The sequence below is a fragment of the Microchirus variegatus genome (assembly GCF_963457635.1).
Source record: "Microchirus variegatus genome assembly, chromosome: 14".
In the NCBI taxonomy this organism is placed as follows: Eukaryota; Metazoa; Chordata; class Actinopteri; order Pleuronectiformes; family Soleidae; genus Microchirus; species Microchirus variegatus.
Genome location: NC_139815.1, coordinates 9,629,359 through 9,644,966, shown reverse-complemented (window position 1 = coordinate 9,644,966; position 15,608 = coordinate 9,629,359). Strand labels below are relative to the sequence as shown.

General features: G+C 39.0%; 1 protein-coding gene across 1 annotated transcript in view; it reads left to right on the top strand.

The window, feature by feature from the left end:
- The window catches only part of neo1a (neogenin 1a), a gene marked incomplete at its 3' end in the record, with an annotated part of 195,544 nt that overhangs the window by 157,303 nt on the left and 22,633 nt on the right, over positions 1 to 15,608 (top strand). The window contains exons 8-12 of the mRNA XM_083900502.1: positions 6,119 to 6,353; positions 7,909 to 8,063; positions 10,453 to 10,601; positions 12,452 to 12,590; positions 13,178 to 13,227. Of these exons, the coding sequence (XP_083756628.1) occupies positions 6,119 to 6,353; positions 7,909 to 8,063; positions 10,453 to 10,601; positions 12,452 to 12,590; positions 13,178 to 13,227 (728 nt within the window). The remainder of the gene's footprint in view (positions 1 to 6,118; positions 6,354 to 7,908; positions 8,064 to 10,452; positions 10,602 to 12,451; positions 12,591 to 13,177; positions 13,228 to 15,608) is intronic.

The following is a 15,608-nucleotide window of genomic DNA, read 5'->3' as shown; positions in this document are numbered from 1 at the left end:
GTGATTAGCAAACACAATGTACCATTAGAACACTGGAAATGGGCCTCTATACACCTATGTACATATTCCATTAAAAAAACAGATGTTTGCAGCTAGAATAGTCATTTACCACATTAATAATGTACAGACCGTATTTGTGGTTCATTTAAAGTTATATTCAATGAAAAAAAAGTTTTAATTTTTAATGAAAAAAAAAATGTTTTCTTTAAAAATAAGGACATTTCTAAGTGACCCCAAACTTTTGAACGGTAGTGTATATATATGTATATGGGGCTGTGCTAAAAAAAAAAAGTTTAATTAGCACTTTAGATCAAGGTGCTTACTTACATATTTAAGTAGCATACTCACCCTTTATTAGTAAATATTAAGCACGTATTAACACCTTGTTCTGCATAACCTTATTACAACATGAATTAAATAAGGTGTTAATACGTGGTTAATATTTAGGGCTAGTATGCTACTTATATGCATGTTAGAAAGCGCCTAGTTCATGGTGAATATGTTTTTCCTTAATATAAAGTGTTTTTTTAAAACAATACAGCTGTAGGTACACTTTGCCAATTTTTGCATTGATTCAGATGTTGCTGAATAATCTGTTTCTCAACGTTGGATGAATGATGATAAGTGATGCTAAAGACTTTATTCATGAGCTGGAGCACAACATAAGTCTGTAAGGTTTGGCCCTTCTGGTTACTGTGATAGGCAATTAAACCTTCCTATAGTTTTTAATCCTACAAAATGGTGCAATCACTATGCCCACTCTGTTATATCAAGAAATGAACTCATTTATTCAGATCTGCTTCGTAAAATCATTTTTTTGCTGACTTTTGCCTCCAGCACTATTGTGTAAGCTTAATTTTAAAGTGGCAATAACTGATTCCCTTTAGATTCTATCTTATCTTTGTGTCTTTTTTTTACACTCCATCAGTGTTTTAATGGTTTTTATCTGCTGATGAATAGTTAAGTAAATTATTTGATAAAGCTGTAGAAAGAAAATCACTCTATTCCAGTCTGTTTCAATTATCTCTGTTTTTATATTCAGCAACAGACCATTAGAGGTCACTCAAATGTATTTTGTCCATTTGCATTACCCTACTTTATTATTCTTATTTGAATCTAGGCCTTGCTTATATCTACTGTACATACTGTAAGAGCTACAATGCATGTGCACTGTTGCACATGGGATAATACCACTTTTCTGTGTCCTATACTGATATATAGCACATCTACCCATACCGATATAAGTCGGATACAGTCATTTTAGACCATTTGTGGACTATGAAGTGTTGTTAACAACACATCTGTGCAGAGTCATTTCAAAGACAGAATTCTACAACTGTGTAACAAACATGACTCAGCTAAAATGCTTGTGTGAAGCATGTGATAGATAAGATTTTTGGACCAATACCAATTCCCATGCCTACAACCATGACCAGATACCTTTTTATTTTAGTTTTAAAGGTCCCATATTATGCAAAATCTAATTTTTAATCATTTTAAGGACTCTGGAGGCCCTACCAGTTGGTGAGTGTGGAAAAAAGATGACCCTCCTCAGTCTAAGTAACACACGATGTTGACTTCCTCGCTCACTGGTACGTCACAAGATGCTAAATTCCTGGAATTGTTGTGTTGTGGAGCTCCGCTTTGTCCGCAAATAACACACAGAGAGTGCTGGCGAGGGCAACGGCATCCGAAAACCGGAAGTCTGTGAAAAGTTCTATTCTTGGCTCCACAGTGCAGCACAGAGTTCTACACAAATTTCCAGCCTCAGAGGATTTATCTGTCCAGTGGATACATGTTATATATGACGGCAATGTGCCTGCTAGAGCCTGCAAATGATCACTTTTCCAAATGATAACTGCTGTTAGCGCCCAGTAGCCTCTGTGGCTGATGTCATTTCCTGTCCCTTAAGTTTAGTTTTACTTATTCGTTCATTTAGACACCAGGGAACTCGTTTAATGTGGAGAAATAGGATATAATTTGGGACGTTTAACAGATATAGTTGGTTAGCCGGGGTTTTCGGTTTGCATAATCCAACCTAAAGAAGTTTTGTATCCCCTTGTCTCTTCTGCTCCATTATTATATTTAAAGTCTTAGTACTTTTGTAAGATAATGTACGTTTTTAAGGATTTACTATGAAGGGACCTTTATCTCCATTGCCGTGGTGAATAATCATTTGTTCCAGTAATTACTGTGTTGTCGTACAACATTGATTCCCCCCATGTTCCTTGCATTGTGTTGCCTTGTGTGTTCCACAGTTTAGTCATGGAGGATGTGCTTCCTTATCGACAAACAGGCTTAAGGTTTTGTTTTTCCCATGAGCCCCGGTTATTACCTGATTGTTGATCGCCAGTGTACGTGAGACTCCACTGTGTTGTTTTTCTTCTTCTTCTCTGTGGAGTTGTATAAACGAGGATCATCATTCAGCATGTGGTAATTTACTCTGTACTCAGAAAGAATTAGGACAACGATGTGTTTCTCATAGTTGCTGGCTCCGGTCCAGCCGACGGGATTTGAAATGAAACAGTAGCTTTCAGCAGAGGTTATTGACGTGCTTAATTATCATGAGATTTACAGACTAGACGACAGACGAGGAAACACGAGTCATTTTTACTTCCTTCATCTGTCTGAGCAGGTATCTTCATTTTTTAGGAAAGATGGGGCTTAATACAAAAACTGTGTCTCAATTCTGGGCTTCTTCAGAGGCTTCACTGAGAGATCAATCTTGTCACAGCAGCATGAGTAAGAGGCTCCTTCACACACGGCTGACAAATGTGTCATTCCATTTTTGAGCTCCACGCGATCCAATGGGTGGTTCCCTCTGGGTTCAAGCTGTCCCATGATTCATTGTGTCGTTGGTTGAAGATAACAAGGGAGCTACAGATTTTGGCTGCAGTGAGTGTACACTCTTGAAAATAAAAGTGCAAAGTAGAACCATATAATAAGGTTCTTTGGCTTGTCCTCATAGGAGAACCCTTTTTGGCTCCAGGTAGAACATTTTTATAAAGGTTCTACATGGAACCCTATTGGAGGGTTCCACCAAGAACCCTTTTAAAACCCTTTAATCGGGAAAGGGCTTTTAATGGGTTCTCTGGATCAAAATGGTTCTTACTGGAACCATTAGTGTTACCAAGAACCCTTCAAAAACCCTTACTTTGGGAAAGGGTTTTTCAGAAGCAAAATTTGCTTCTGAAAAACCATTTAATGGTTCCAGGTAGAACCTCAGCCCTTGTAGAAGGACCCTTTTGGAACCCTTATTTCTGTGTAGTGGCTCGATGTACACTACCAATCAAAGGTTTGGAGTCACCTATACAATTTTTGTTGTGTTTTCCATCAAAAGTCACACTTTTATTCATCAAAGTTGCAAAATGAAGAGAAAATGTAGTCAAGATATTGACGAGATTAGAAATAATGACTTTACTTTGGTCAAAGAAACTGTTTTCAGCTGTGCTAACATCATTGCACAAGGGTTTTCAAGGGTTTTCTATTCATCCAATAGTCTTCTAACACAATTAGCAAACACAATGTACCATTAGAACACTGGAAATGGGCCTCTATACACCAATGTACATATTCCATTAAAAACCAGACGTTTGCAGCTAGAATAGTCGTTTACCACATTAACAATGTATAGAGTCTATTTCTGATTAATTGAATGTTATATTCATTGAAAAAGTGCTTTTTCTTTTAAAAATAAGGACAAGGAGTGACCCCAAACTTTTGAACAGTAGTGTATCTTGTAAAAAGGTTATGAAGTCTCCCCTAAATCATCAGATTGTTGTTGTTGTCGTCGTAGTATGGTTCGTATCCATTCGTTACATCCTGTCTACAAAAACAAGTACAGCACCTCCATAGAAATGAGTTAAAGCCTTTCAGAAGTCTGTGCAGATGCAGAAGGTCAGATCCATATATATTCTATAGGTTTATTCTGTCTATGTGTTTGTTGATGTGTGTTCAGACATGTCATTCTTTGGATCTGTCAGCACATTCTTCATATCACTGTGATCACAATCAAGTCAGTGAACTGAAACTTGAAATGTAAACAAGTATTGAAAGCCAAATTAGTGGGTAGTCCACATGCCGTGACAGACAAATATGCCAGCGGGTGCATTTCTTCTCGGTTTCTGTATTAATAATGCACTGTTTGCACTCCACGCTAGCTTCGTTTTTGTATTTTAGTTTTGCCTTCCAGTCAATTTCCCTGACCTGCAAACAAATGGAAATGTCATGCAGACTGACGTTGTTTTTTTTTTTGTTCCTCATGGTTTTGTTTTACCCACTTGCCAAGCAAATGGAAAGCAGATCTCGCTGAGTCTGACCGCAGATTGTTCCTTCCAGAATGAGAGAGAGAGAGAAAAACACCAAATTAAATCACAAACATTTCTGTGGTTAGGCTGTGGAAATTGACAGCAGAGATTTTTTTAAAAACATCACCTGACATGTTGTTTGAGAGACACCAGAATCAGGGTTTTGGCGAGGTTGGGTTCAGTCCTTAGTTATTAAACTGTCTGAAATCAAACTATTTCATGAAAACATAGATGTTTTTTTGTGTGTATCAGAGGAGAGGTAGAGAGGGTGGCTTTGTCTCTGTCAAAACAGTCTTTATCAGTGTGTGACATCTAATGCTCGCCAATTTTAGTGAATAAAAATGTAATAAAAACACAAACCAATCGTTTGCAGTAGTAGACGATTGGCAAAATACCAAATCAGGGTATCACTTTATAATAAATATCAATCAATCAATCAAATTTTATTTTTAAACACTCTTAGAAATAAGGGTTCCAAAAGGGTTAAGGTTCTACATGGAACCATTTGCTTCTGAGGGTACTTTGTAACACTAATGGTTCCAGTGAGAACCATTTTGATCCAGAGAACCCTTTAAAACCCCTTTGCTGAATAAAGGGTTTTAAAATGGTTCTTGGCGACACTAAGGGTTCCAGGTGGAAACGTTATAAAAGGTTCTACCTGGAACCAAAAAGGGTTCTCCTATGAGGACAAGCCAAAGAACTTGTGGTTCAACTTAGCACTTTTATTTCTGAGAGTGTAGCCCCCAGTTTACAAATCACAGTTTGTGTCACGGGACTTCACAGGGTTGGTAACATCCTCTGTCCTTAGACCCTCGACCAGGGTAAAGAAAAACTACCAGGGAAAAAAACCTTTATAACAGGGATAAAAAGGTAGAAACCTTACACTCTTAGAAATAAATGTGCTAAGTAGAACCACATAAGGTTCTTCGGCTTGTCCTCATAGGAGAACACTTTTTGGCTCCAGGTAGAACCTTTTTATAAAGGTACCAAGAGCCCTTTTAAAGCCCTTTATTCAGGAAAGGGGTTTTAATGGATTCTCTGGATCAAAATGGTTCTTACTGGAACCATTAGTGTTACCAAGAACCCTTGAAAAACCCGTTCTCCGGTAAAACAAATGGAAAGGACCCTTTTGGAACCCTTATTTCTAAGAGTGTAGGGAGAACCACAGTTGAGGAATTCCCTGGACGGACAGACATGCAGTAGATGTTACCCAGAACATACAATCCACAATTACAAAAAATAAAAGTAAAAAGTCTATGTAAATGCCAGGATCCATCTGGATCACTGGGCTTGTCACAGTCGGGAGTGAAGGCTGTTGTGGTCAAACATACTTATGAGTATTCATGCGTTATGAATGATGATTTAAATTTGTATTAATGCTTCACTATTGCTAATAGTGTGTACGTATTATTAAGTGCTACCAAAAAGCAGCCTCTGAATGTATGACACAATATTCTGCTCTTACATTAGAAAGCTATGTGTAGACTTGCATGTGTAGTACCCCTTGTATTGTGCTTTTTAATTGTGAGCCTTGTGAGTGTAGTAGGAGTGTTTTATTTCGTGTCACGCCGAAAGTCTTTTTTTTGTTACGTTGTTGTTATTTTGTTTTTTCTTTTTGTTTCCTTCCTTCTTTCGTTTCACTATCATTTCCATTTCCATTCCTTACCTCCTCCTCGACCCGTTCCTCCCGGGATGCTGCTGCCCAATGTATCCCCACCACCCCCCACTCCCAATGCTGTTGCTGTCTCCTGTCCCTCCCCATCTCCCCCCCACCCACCATCCCTTCCTCCTACCTCCTCCCCAACCCAAAGATGTAGCCCTGCCCTCTTTCCCTCCCCCTTCACTGACTCCTAACACTACTGACCATGTAACGCCAGGCTCCGGAGGTATAGCCGCTCCAGCAGGGCCCACTCCCTCGGCCCCTCGGGACGTCGTGGCTTCGCTGGTTTCCACTCGCTTCATCAAACTGACCTGGCGTCAACCAGCGGAACCACATGGAGACGAGTTAACCTACTCGGTTTTCTACAGCCAGGAAGGCATTAGCAGGTAGTACTCACACTGTACTCTACAAGTACTGTCAGGAGTGTAGTAATACACACGTTTCAGCAGTCATCAGCGATGTATAATATACATATTTTATATTCATGTGCAGGAGTCTCAGGCCACTCTGACAAATATGTAATTAAAGCAGCTAAAGCACTCATCATAGCAGTAAGTGTTCATTAATTAGAAAACAAACTCCCTAAAGGATTATCTTTTAAACATTGAAGTGTACACAAACCTGCAGTTCAAAAACATTCATTTTCTTTGAAATTCCACTGAGCTTCTCCTGTGGAGGATTTACTGAATAGAAGAAGGATTCAAAAAGGCGGAGAGGATTTTCCACGACTACAATATCTCTGAGCAAGTCGCAGGATTGGTCTCAAAACACCGGTGTTTTACTTTGTGTTTGTTTAATACAAATATAGACATAGAAATACTCTGCTTTTTTGTCTCAAACCAAATAAAACCTGGTCCAAAAATCGGTAGTACTTTATAATACATATGATTACATACTAATAGTATGGTAAAAAGGTAATTCAATTAGCATTTCAGTAGGTAATAGTGAAGTAATATGTTGGTATTATGGTGCTTATATTACTGTATCTTTATATTTCAGAACGGTAATACTAAGTTAATAGTAGTGTTGTGATAAGGAGATATTATTGTTATTTCTAAAGTAATATATATATATGATTATGTTGATCAGTGCCATACCCTCGAAATGACATGATGTTTCAGAATTAAAGAAATGCAAATTATTATATTGTTGAGGTGATTCCTAGTCTTCATTCTCAAGATAATAATATGATATAATTAGTGCTGGAGACTAGGTTAACGCGTTTACATGACGACTGACCGGAAAAAGACGCATGTGACGTCATGTTTACGTGCCGTGACCCCGGAGTCCAGGCAACGTTTACCAGTTAGCTCCGTTAGCTGCATTAGCTCCCTTAGCGCCATTACCGCGCCTACAGTTGAACTGGAGCGGTGTGTTTATTAAACGAAAAAGAGCAGCGCTACAAATAACCAGCGTACCTGTGTACTGCGTATGTGTGCCTCTGTTTTTAAAGTTTAGTTACTTTAGAGACTCGTTTTAACAATCTGGAGTCACGTAAACATAACGGCACTTGCGTCTTTTTCCGGTCAGTTGTCATGGAAACGTGTCATGTGTTAACGTTGACGCCGTTAGCGCCCAGCACTAGATCTGAACAACAAGGGGGCGCAGTCATTTTGTAGGTTGAGTGGCCCATCAAGAAAAAAAATATTTAGACATTTACCTTTTGGAATACTGTAACTTGCTAATACATTAGCAGTAGTATCCATTACCACACTATTAGCATGTTATTACTGAACTGTCACATTAAGTGGTGCTCAAAATCTAGCAAAAATGTCCTGGAAATTGCTGCTGCCATTTTGTTCTCGTGTAATACTCGCGTCTCACGTTTATATCGCGTCAAATAACTTATTCATTACTTTGGCATTTTGTATAAAGAGTTTATACACTCTGATATGTTGATTGGCAGGAGAGTGAGTAATATTGACATACTGTTCACATCAGGGAACGTGTGGTGAATACCAGCCGTCCAGGAGAGATGCAGGTCACCATCCAGAATCTCATGCCAGACACCAAGTACCGCTTCAGGGTCGTGGCGCACAACGCCAACGGCCAAGGAGAGAGTTCTGCAGCGCTCAAAGTGGCCACCCAGGCTGAAGGTAAAGACACACACACACATATGTGTATATGTACACATTCAACAGGACACACAAACATAAAAGGCAAACGCTAAACAACACGAGTTTGTTGGACAACCGCTCACACTGGCACGCTGAGGCAAACAGGACGCGCTTCGGAATGGAGCGTACACACACGTGCAAATACTGAACATTCACCCAAACAAATATTCACTCGTGTGCAGCATAAAGCTCACTTCAAACAGAGACCCACACACACACACACACACACAGAAGCCTCTTTACTGATGTGTGTCAAGGCAGACCACCCAACAGCACACCAGAGAGAGGCAGCATTTTCTTGTTATAAGCCTCTTCTTGTTTACCCTCCAACATGTACTCTGAGTCCTCTGTGAGTGTGTGTGTGTGTGTGTGTGTGTGTGTGTGTGTGTGTGTGCTATCATAGGATGATTGAAATTAGACTTTTTTCCCTACAGTAATTCCTTGATCTGTTCTGTACAAACGATGTTATGCACAAGCTCAGTTTAAAGTTTGACTGGTGGACTCGTAGGACTTCCGGAGAGGAGAAGCACTTCCCTTCTCCTCTTTTGTTCTCTCTCTCTCTCTCTTATTTCGTCCATGTGTGCGATGCGAGCTCCTCCAGATCCCTCACTTCACCTACATTTGAAACTGCTGTGAAGGGGGATTTCCCAACACAGTCGGGGTGGATGTCCCTCACCTCACGACTCCGCTACAGCTCCGTCACTGTCACTTTCTAGGGCAGCCACTGGTTTCCTCTACCTGTGTCCTTGGTTGAAGGGGGAAAGAGCAAACACACACACACACACACACTTAAAATAACCACACTACACGTTTAATGCCTGCCAGCAAGAGCGTGGCTACCCATGAGGATAGCACCGAGGGTGGGTTTTCCGTGTGCAGTACATCTTTGTCATGTGTGTACACGTCTACTGTACTGTTATGCTATGAATTGGAGCTTAAACTGTTGACCTGCATCTGCAGTGTTGGGCATGTACACACAATGCTGCTCCTCAGAGACCGGCTGAGCTCAGGAATGCACACCACCAACATCTGTGCACACACGCACGTGCACATGCACCTGACAAACGGGGACCGTCTCTATTTTGTCAGGGACACCTGCAGCCGAGGTTCACCACATATGTGCTGTATATATGTGTGTGTGGGAGCCAGCACTTTAACCTCACTGTTTCATTTGAAGTGATGTGTACCACAGGACAGACAAGAAATGTGAGTTGCCACTGTCCATATGCTGACTGACAGTGATGGTGACTGTGATTTTTTTCTGACAAATATTGTGATTTTGAGTTGATAATATAACTATTTAAGTTAATCTTCAGTTAAACCATGTGTAACATTAGCTCACACAATTACATCAAAATGTCAACTTACCTCTTTAATGTGAAGATGAGGACATGTATGTGTTTTTTTTGGGCTGTCAATGGATTTAAAAAAAAAATATATATCAATCACACAATTTTGTGTTATTAATCACGAAAATAAACCTGAAGCTTATCACAGATTTATTTATATAAAATCATGGAATGAATGAATGTAGAATCAACAACAACAGTACAGCCAAAATATTCGACAAAAAAAATATTTTGCAAATCGCAAATCACGTTTATCTTTTGAAATCTACCACCGTCTACCAATCATTGCAGTCAGTAGAGTCTCAGCTGCCGAGCAACCATGGGTTTCCAGTTACGTCTGAGCTACAATGGCGGAGAAAACAAAACCTAAAAGACCTCGGTATTTTGAATTTGAGCGTAGTAACCGTTTTTGACCACATTCTTACATATGGCGCCTTTAACGCATTAATGTTAACAACACTAGTTTATTTATTATAATTGGCATCAAATGTAGAGGAGGCGGCGTACAGCTCACAAGCCGACGCTCCTTTGCTGCGTGTTAACCCCCGATCTGTCTCTCCATTTCATGCTTCTCTGTTCTAATAAAGGCAGAAATATCTTTTAAACGAGTAGAACTATAATTAATGGAACTATTAAATTGCAGCCTTTGCGATTTGCTAATTGCATTGTTTTACATTGCAATTTCAATCTGAAAACGATCCATTGTTCAGTCAACTGTGTGTCTGTCTCTATCCATTTGTGCCTTTTCTTTTCTTTTCTTTTTTAAAATAATATACTCAGAAAATGATTTCGCCAGAAAAAAATGGAGATGAAATGTAAGAGGCACATTGAGGTGTTTGTTTTTGTGTCATGTGAAACATGAGAACATCAATGTGACTGGCCTCCTGCACCAGAGGAGACTGAGAGTACAGTCTGATCTCCAGAGAGTGGCAACAAGTGTTGTGAAATTTGCCTTTGAAGTTGTCATCGTTTTTTTGGGTATGACATGATTTTTTTTTTTTCCCATTTCTTCTCTGCAGTCCAAGTGCCCGGCCCTGCTCCTAACCTGCAGGCTGTGTCGAACGCACCAACGTCTGTCTCTCTGACCTGGGAAAAACCTCTCACTGGCAATGGAGAAATGCTCACCTACAAGGTGTACTACACGGACAAAAGCTTTGACAGCGAACAGGTACGGTGTAGAATGTCTTACTGCAAGTCATTAAGCTTCAATCATCTGTTTGTATATATATATGTGTATGTGTATGTATATGTTTATATACATATATATATATTTTATTTTTATAATATATATGTGTATATACAGCGAACAGGTACGGTGTAGAATGTCTTACTGCAAGTCATTAAGCTTCAATCATCTGTTTATATATGTGTATATATATGAATTTATGTATGTATATATATATATATGTTTTTTGTATGTATGTGTACATATATGTATATATGTATGTGTGCATATGTTTATTTATAGTTATATAATGTCTTACTCATTAAGTCATTAAGCTTCAATCATCTGTTTATATATGTATGTATACACATATATGTATATACGTATACGTATGTATATATATGTGTGTATATGTATGTATATATATGTGTGTATATGTATATATATATATATGTATGTGTGTATATGTATATATATATATATGTATGTATGTATGTATATGTATATATTACACTAAATCCTGTTTATGTGTGTGTACATATTATGTACACACACATAAACAGGATTTAGTGTCAGTTTGTCTGAAATCAAAAAGCAATACAATACAATATGGATGCAGCCAGAAAATACATTTCTTGTATTACAGTATTTCTTTCTGTGCTTTGCCTCCTTTTCATTGACAGTGACACGTTATTTAATTCTGTGGAAATAAATGTAAGAGTTGGACAGCAGCATGACGCTTTAGTTGTTCTCCGACAACTGAATTTACTGCTTTTAAAAGACGAAAAAGGACCGTCTCTGTGATGCTTGATTTATTTTCAGGCTTTATTATAGTCCAATATAAATTGTGAGGTCTGGAGTTTCCTCGTCTGCTTGCAACAAAACTTTGACAACCAAACATGCATCTCAATCAAAAACATGTATTATTGTGGAAGAAAGCAGACATAATTCAGCCTGTTCTTTTCTGCTGCTCTAACTCTGTCACGAGAGCGAAATCACGCTGCTCGGATATCGAGTCAGCCCCAGCAGTAGCGTTGTGCTAGCCAGTGAGGCATTAAAAAGCCTTTAATATGATAATGGATTGAAACGTCAGCCAACTCTCTGAGTAATGACGCTGCAGCTCCCAAGAGAGGAGAGCCAGAGATGAGGTGAAACGTTTCAGAGAAGATGAGAGAAACGAAAAGAAGAAAGAAAAAGGTAAAGGAGAAGGAGGACACAGCAGAGATGAAGTTAGCGCCGACAGGATATGAAATATTAAGGGACAGGCGGAAGTCAGCAACAGCGTATGATGCCTCTTCAAGGGTGATGTGTTCTGAGGCTCTCTGTACTTTTACCGCTCTGGAAGAAAGATAAGATTAAAAAAGAACAAAAATCGCTTCTTTCTTTTTTTTACTTCAAATATCACGTGCAAAGAGAGGAATGCAAATTGGCTTGAAATAATTGGGCAAGTGCCACTGTGCCCAATTTGTTAACCAAAAAGTGCTAATCACATCAAATCTAATTTGAGTCTTGGTTGAAAATTAAATTTTTTACATGGAACCACAAGCAGAACTGTTAGTATAATGAAACCATGGAAGAAGGCATCACATTTATGAGGAATTGCTTTGCAAATCTATCACAACTTCTTATAAACAGCTCGTTTCTTGCAGTATTAACGTAGATACTAAAATGACACGCTTGGATTGTTGTGTTCCTTCATTAATCAGAGATGCCTTCACGTTTTTGCCTCCAATTATTCATAGAAGTTTGACGTTATTTTCTTCTTATTTTAACAATCAGATGAATGTTTCTATTCACATAATTGTGTTCAATATGTTCCAGAAGCTAACCTGTATGCCCACCCTGTCTTTCAGGACATTGACACTGATGGTCAGTCGTACACCATGACGGGGCTGAAGAAGAACACAGAGTACAGTTTCCGCGTGGTCGCCAACAACCAACATGGTCCAGGTGTCTCCACTGAAGACATCGTCGTTCGCACCCTGTCTGATGGTCAGTTGGTTATTACAATAGAGACAATCTATCACCAGCCCCTTTTCCACCAACATGGAATAGGATCTGATGTGGTTCACAGTCCTGATTATGAACCATTTAAAAACATGGTAACGCTTTAGATTAGGGAACACATTCACCATTAACTAGTAATAGAGGTAGAATAAGGTTATGGAGAATAAGGTGTTAATACGTGCTTAATGATTACTAATAAGGGGATAGTATGTGATTTATATGTGTTAGTAAGCACCTAGTTAATGGTGAATATGTGTTCCTTCATCTAAAAACATTGCAACCAATAATTGTCATTTCAATGCACCATCTTACTCGTCCTGTTTCTTACCAAAAGTCCAAAATACAACGTATTCACGTGACATAAGACACTGAATGTAGACGCTTAATTAAGGAAGCTTTTTTTTCTCTTGAAACATCAAAAATCGATTATTAAGAATTGATTCAATTTACACTTTTTGTCATAAATGAATTGTTCCATGTGGAGTCTCACCTGAAAGAAATCCCAGATTAGGTAATAAATCACTTGTAGTTCCATCTCAACAGCAAATAGACTGTTTTTTTCTGCTTCACAGTGCCCAGTGCTCCTCCACAAAACCTGACAGTGGAGGTCCAGAACTCAAAGGTAAGTCTTTCTTGCCTTTAATGAACTTTTATTGTGATTGTTGTTTTTATTAAAGAATTAAAAGCATCCATATTTTGTTGCAACATGCACCTATACTGACTGCTGCTTCACCAAACACACAAACACTCACACACACACTCGGTTGCACTGATCCATGGCCCGCAGGCCAGAGCACCACTGCTCCTCTGTGTAATAAGCTGCGTCAGAAGCCTTGTAGCCCTGGCTGGTTAAGAGGGTGTGTGAACCTTCATCGATCCACTCATCAGCAGGAGGAAACTCACCTGTCTCTGGGTTTTATCCTCTGCATCACTCTCCATATGTACAGGGTCCTGCAAATTTGCAGGGATGCAGGGATTTGAGGTTCTCAAAGTAGACGAGAAAAGAACTGCTTTGGTGATTTGAGTCAATGTTGCATAAAACTGTTGATTCTTAGTTTAAAGCTATGATGTCACATTTCTGCACTGACCTATTTAAAAAAAGGCAATCCAATCCAACTTTATTTATAAAAGCACTTTAAAAACATCAGCTGAAACAAAGTGCTGTACATCAGAGATAAATAAATAAAACATACAAACGTGTGACCTAATAGACCTAAGAACAAACAATAAAACATACAATAAAGCAATAAAACACTGTAGAAAATATAAAAACACAAATAAACAGGTCATAAAAACCAATGTCTCATACTGGGTCAAAAGCCAAAGAGTAAAAATGGGCTTTAAGATGCTTTTTAAAAGACTAATGTTACATATTGAGTTGTGTACTTGCGTAGATTAACCAAAAATGTTTCCAACACCATGTTTGTGGGGTTTTGTAATGAAAATCTACATAAATTATCATCTTTAAATGCTCTAAATACTGCTCTGTACTCTTCAGTATGAAGCAGTGCATCTGCTGGTCCTCCAGATATTTCACAATAAAAGCTTTGTTGACATAGAAAAAGAACAGGGAACACAAACGCTTCAGTGCTTTTACTTTGAAACTGGTAGAGGATGTGTTTTTTTGTGATACATGCTACAAATAAGCCATGGACCTGCTGTTCATATCAACTACAGGAAGCGGACTACAATGCAGGGCATTGTGGTTAAAGACAACCAAAATGTACGCACGTGTAGAACAATAGCTGGTAGAGATGGCATTAACCAACAGGTGAGCGGGTTGTCTTGTTCGTTCTTGTCTCGTCTTCTCCTTCAGTAATTCTTGATACAGCGCCGCCTCAGGCAAGGAGGGGAATACGTTATTTGAAAAGTTTGGTTCTTTTCACTAGCTGGCGGCTAGTGTGCGAAAGAGCGAAATCAAACTCGGACCGCCTGAATGTTGCAAACTCCAATAGCACCGAGTCTAGCGGACTATTAGGTGTGACTACGACCTTAATCAGGAAGTGAGCCAAAGCTCAAGAGAGACCCCTAGTGGAAGAAAGTACCTACTGTGCATTTAAATTGCTATACTTCATTATTAATGACTGTTAGTTAAAATTAATAATTTAAAATAAAAATTAGTGCACATTGGCATATCAGTCAATATTGCGAAACATAAATTAAAAGGTACATTAGTAACAGTCATTACCCTCAGGATAAATAAAATAGATCCATGATAATTAGTTTTGTTTTTCTTGTTGTTCTCTTTGAGATAATTGCAATACGATGACCCCTGGTGTTTCACACTTATTTTTTATTTTTTTTAAGTGTAATTACAATCAAACTTAACATAGCTTTGGTGTGTTGCTCTTGGTTATTAAAGGCTGCTGCGGTGGCTTCATAACAAGCTTCTGAACACACTTCCAGAATCTGGGTTCAGCTGCACATCGCTTTAGCCATTTGATCTTCAAACGCGGAGCTGAAGGCCGTGTTTATTGTTCGTTTCTACCCGGATGAGGGATTAAATTTCATAAAAGATGATCCTCACTCGTGACATGTGAAACGGGCAAGTGCAAACACCGAAGCAAGGAGGATATGGAGAACCCCGGGGTGTATGTGGACAATTAAAACAGCCGCCAGCTTTTTTTTTTTTTCCCCTCTTTACTTGTCAATACAGACCGAGCGAGAACTGTTAAAGCAGAGGACACAATCCTATCACACACTCCCAGCTTGAGTGAGAACTGGCCGCACATGCTGCGGGATTTGTTGCGGGGGGGGGGGGGGAACCCACTCTGGTGCTAATATGAGGAGTAAAATGGAGAGGTCTCACTCTGGGAAGCACAGGATTGTGTTGTGAATGGACGGACTGCGTCCAGCTGTCCCTCCCCGTTCACACCCCAGACAAACCAAATCAAAATGATGAAGCAAACATCTGGCCATCCTTTTTATGAAAGTAGTTTTGTTGTTGTCTTTGTTGTCAATGGGGTAATTCTGAATGTAAACAGACATGAATTCAATAATTCT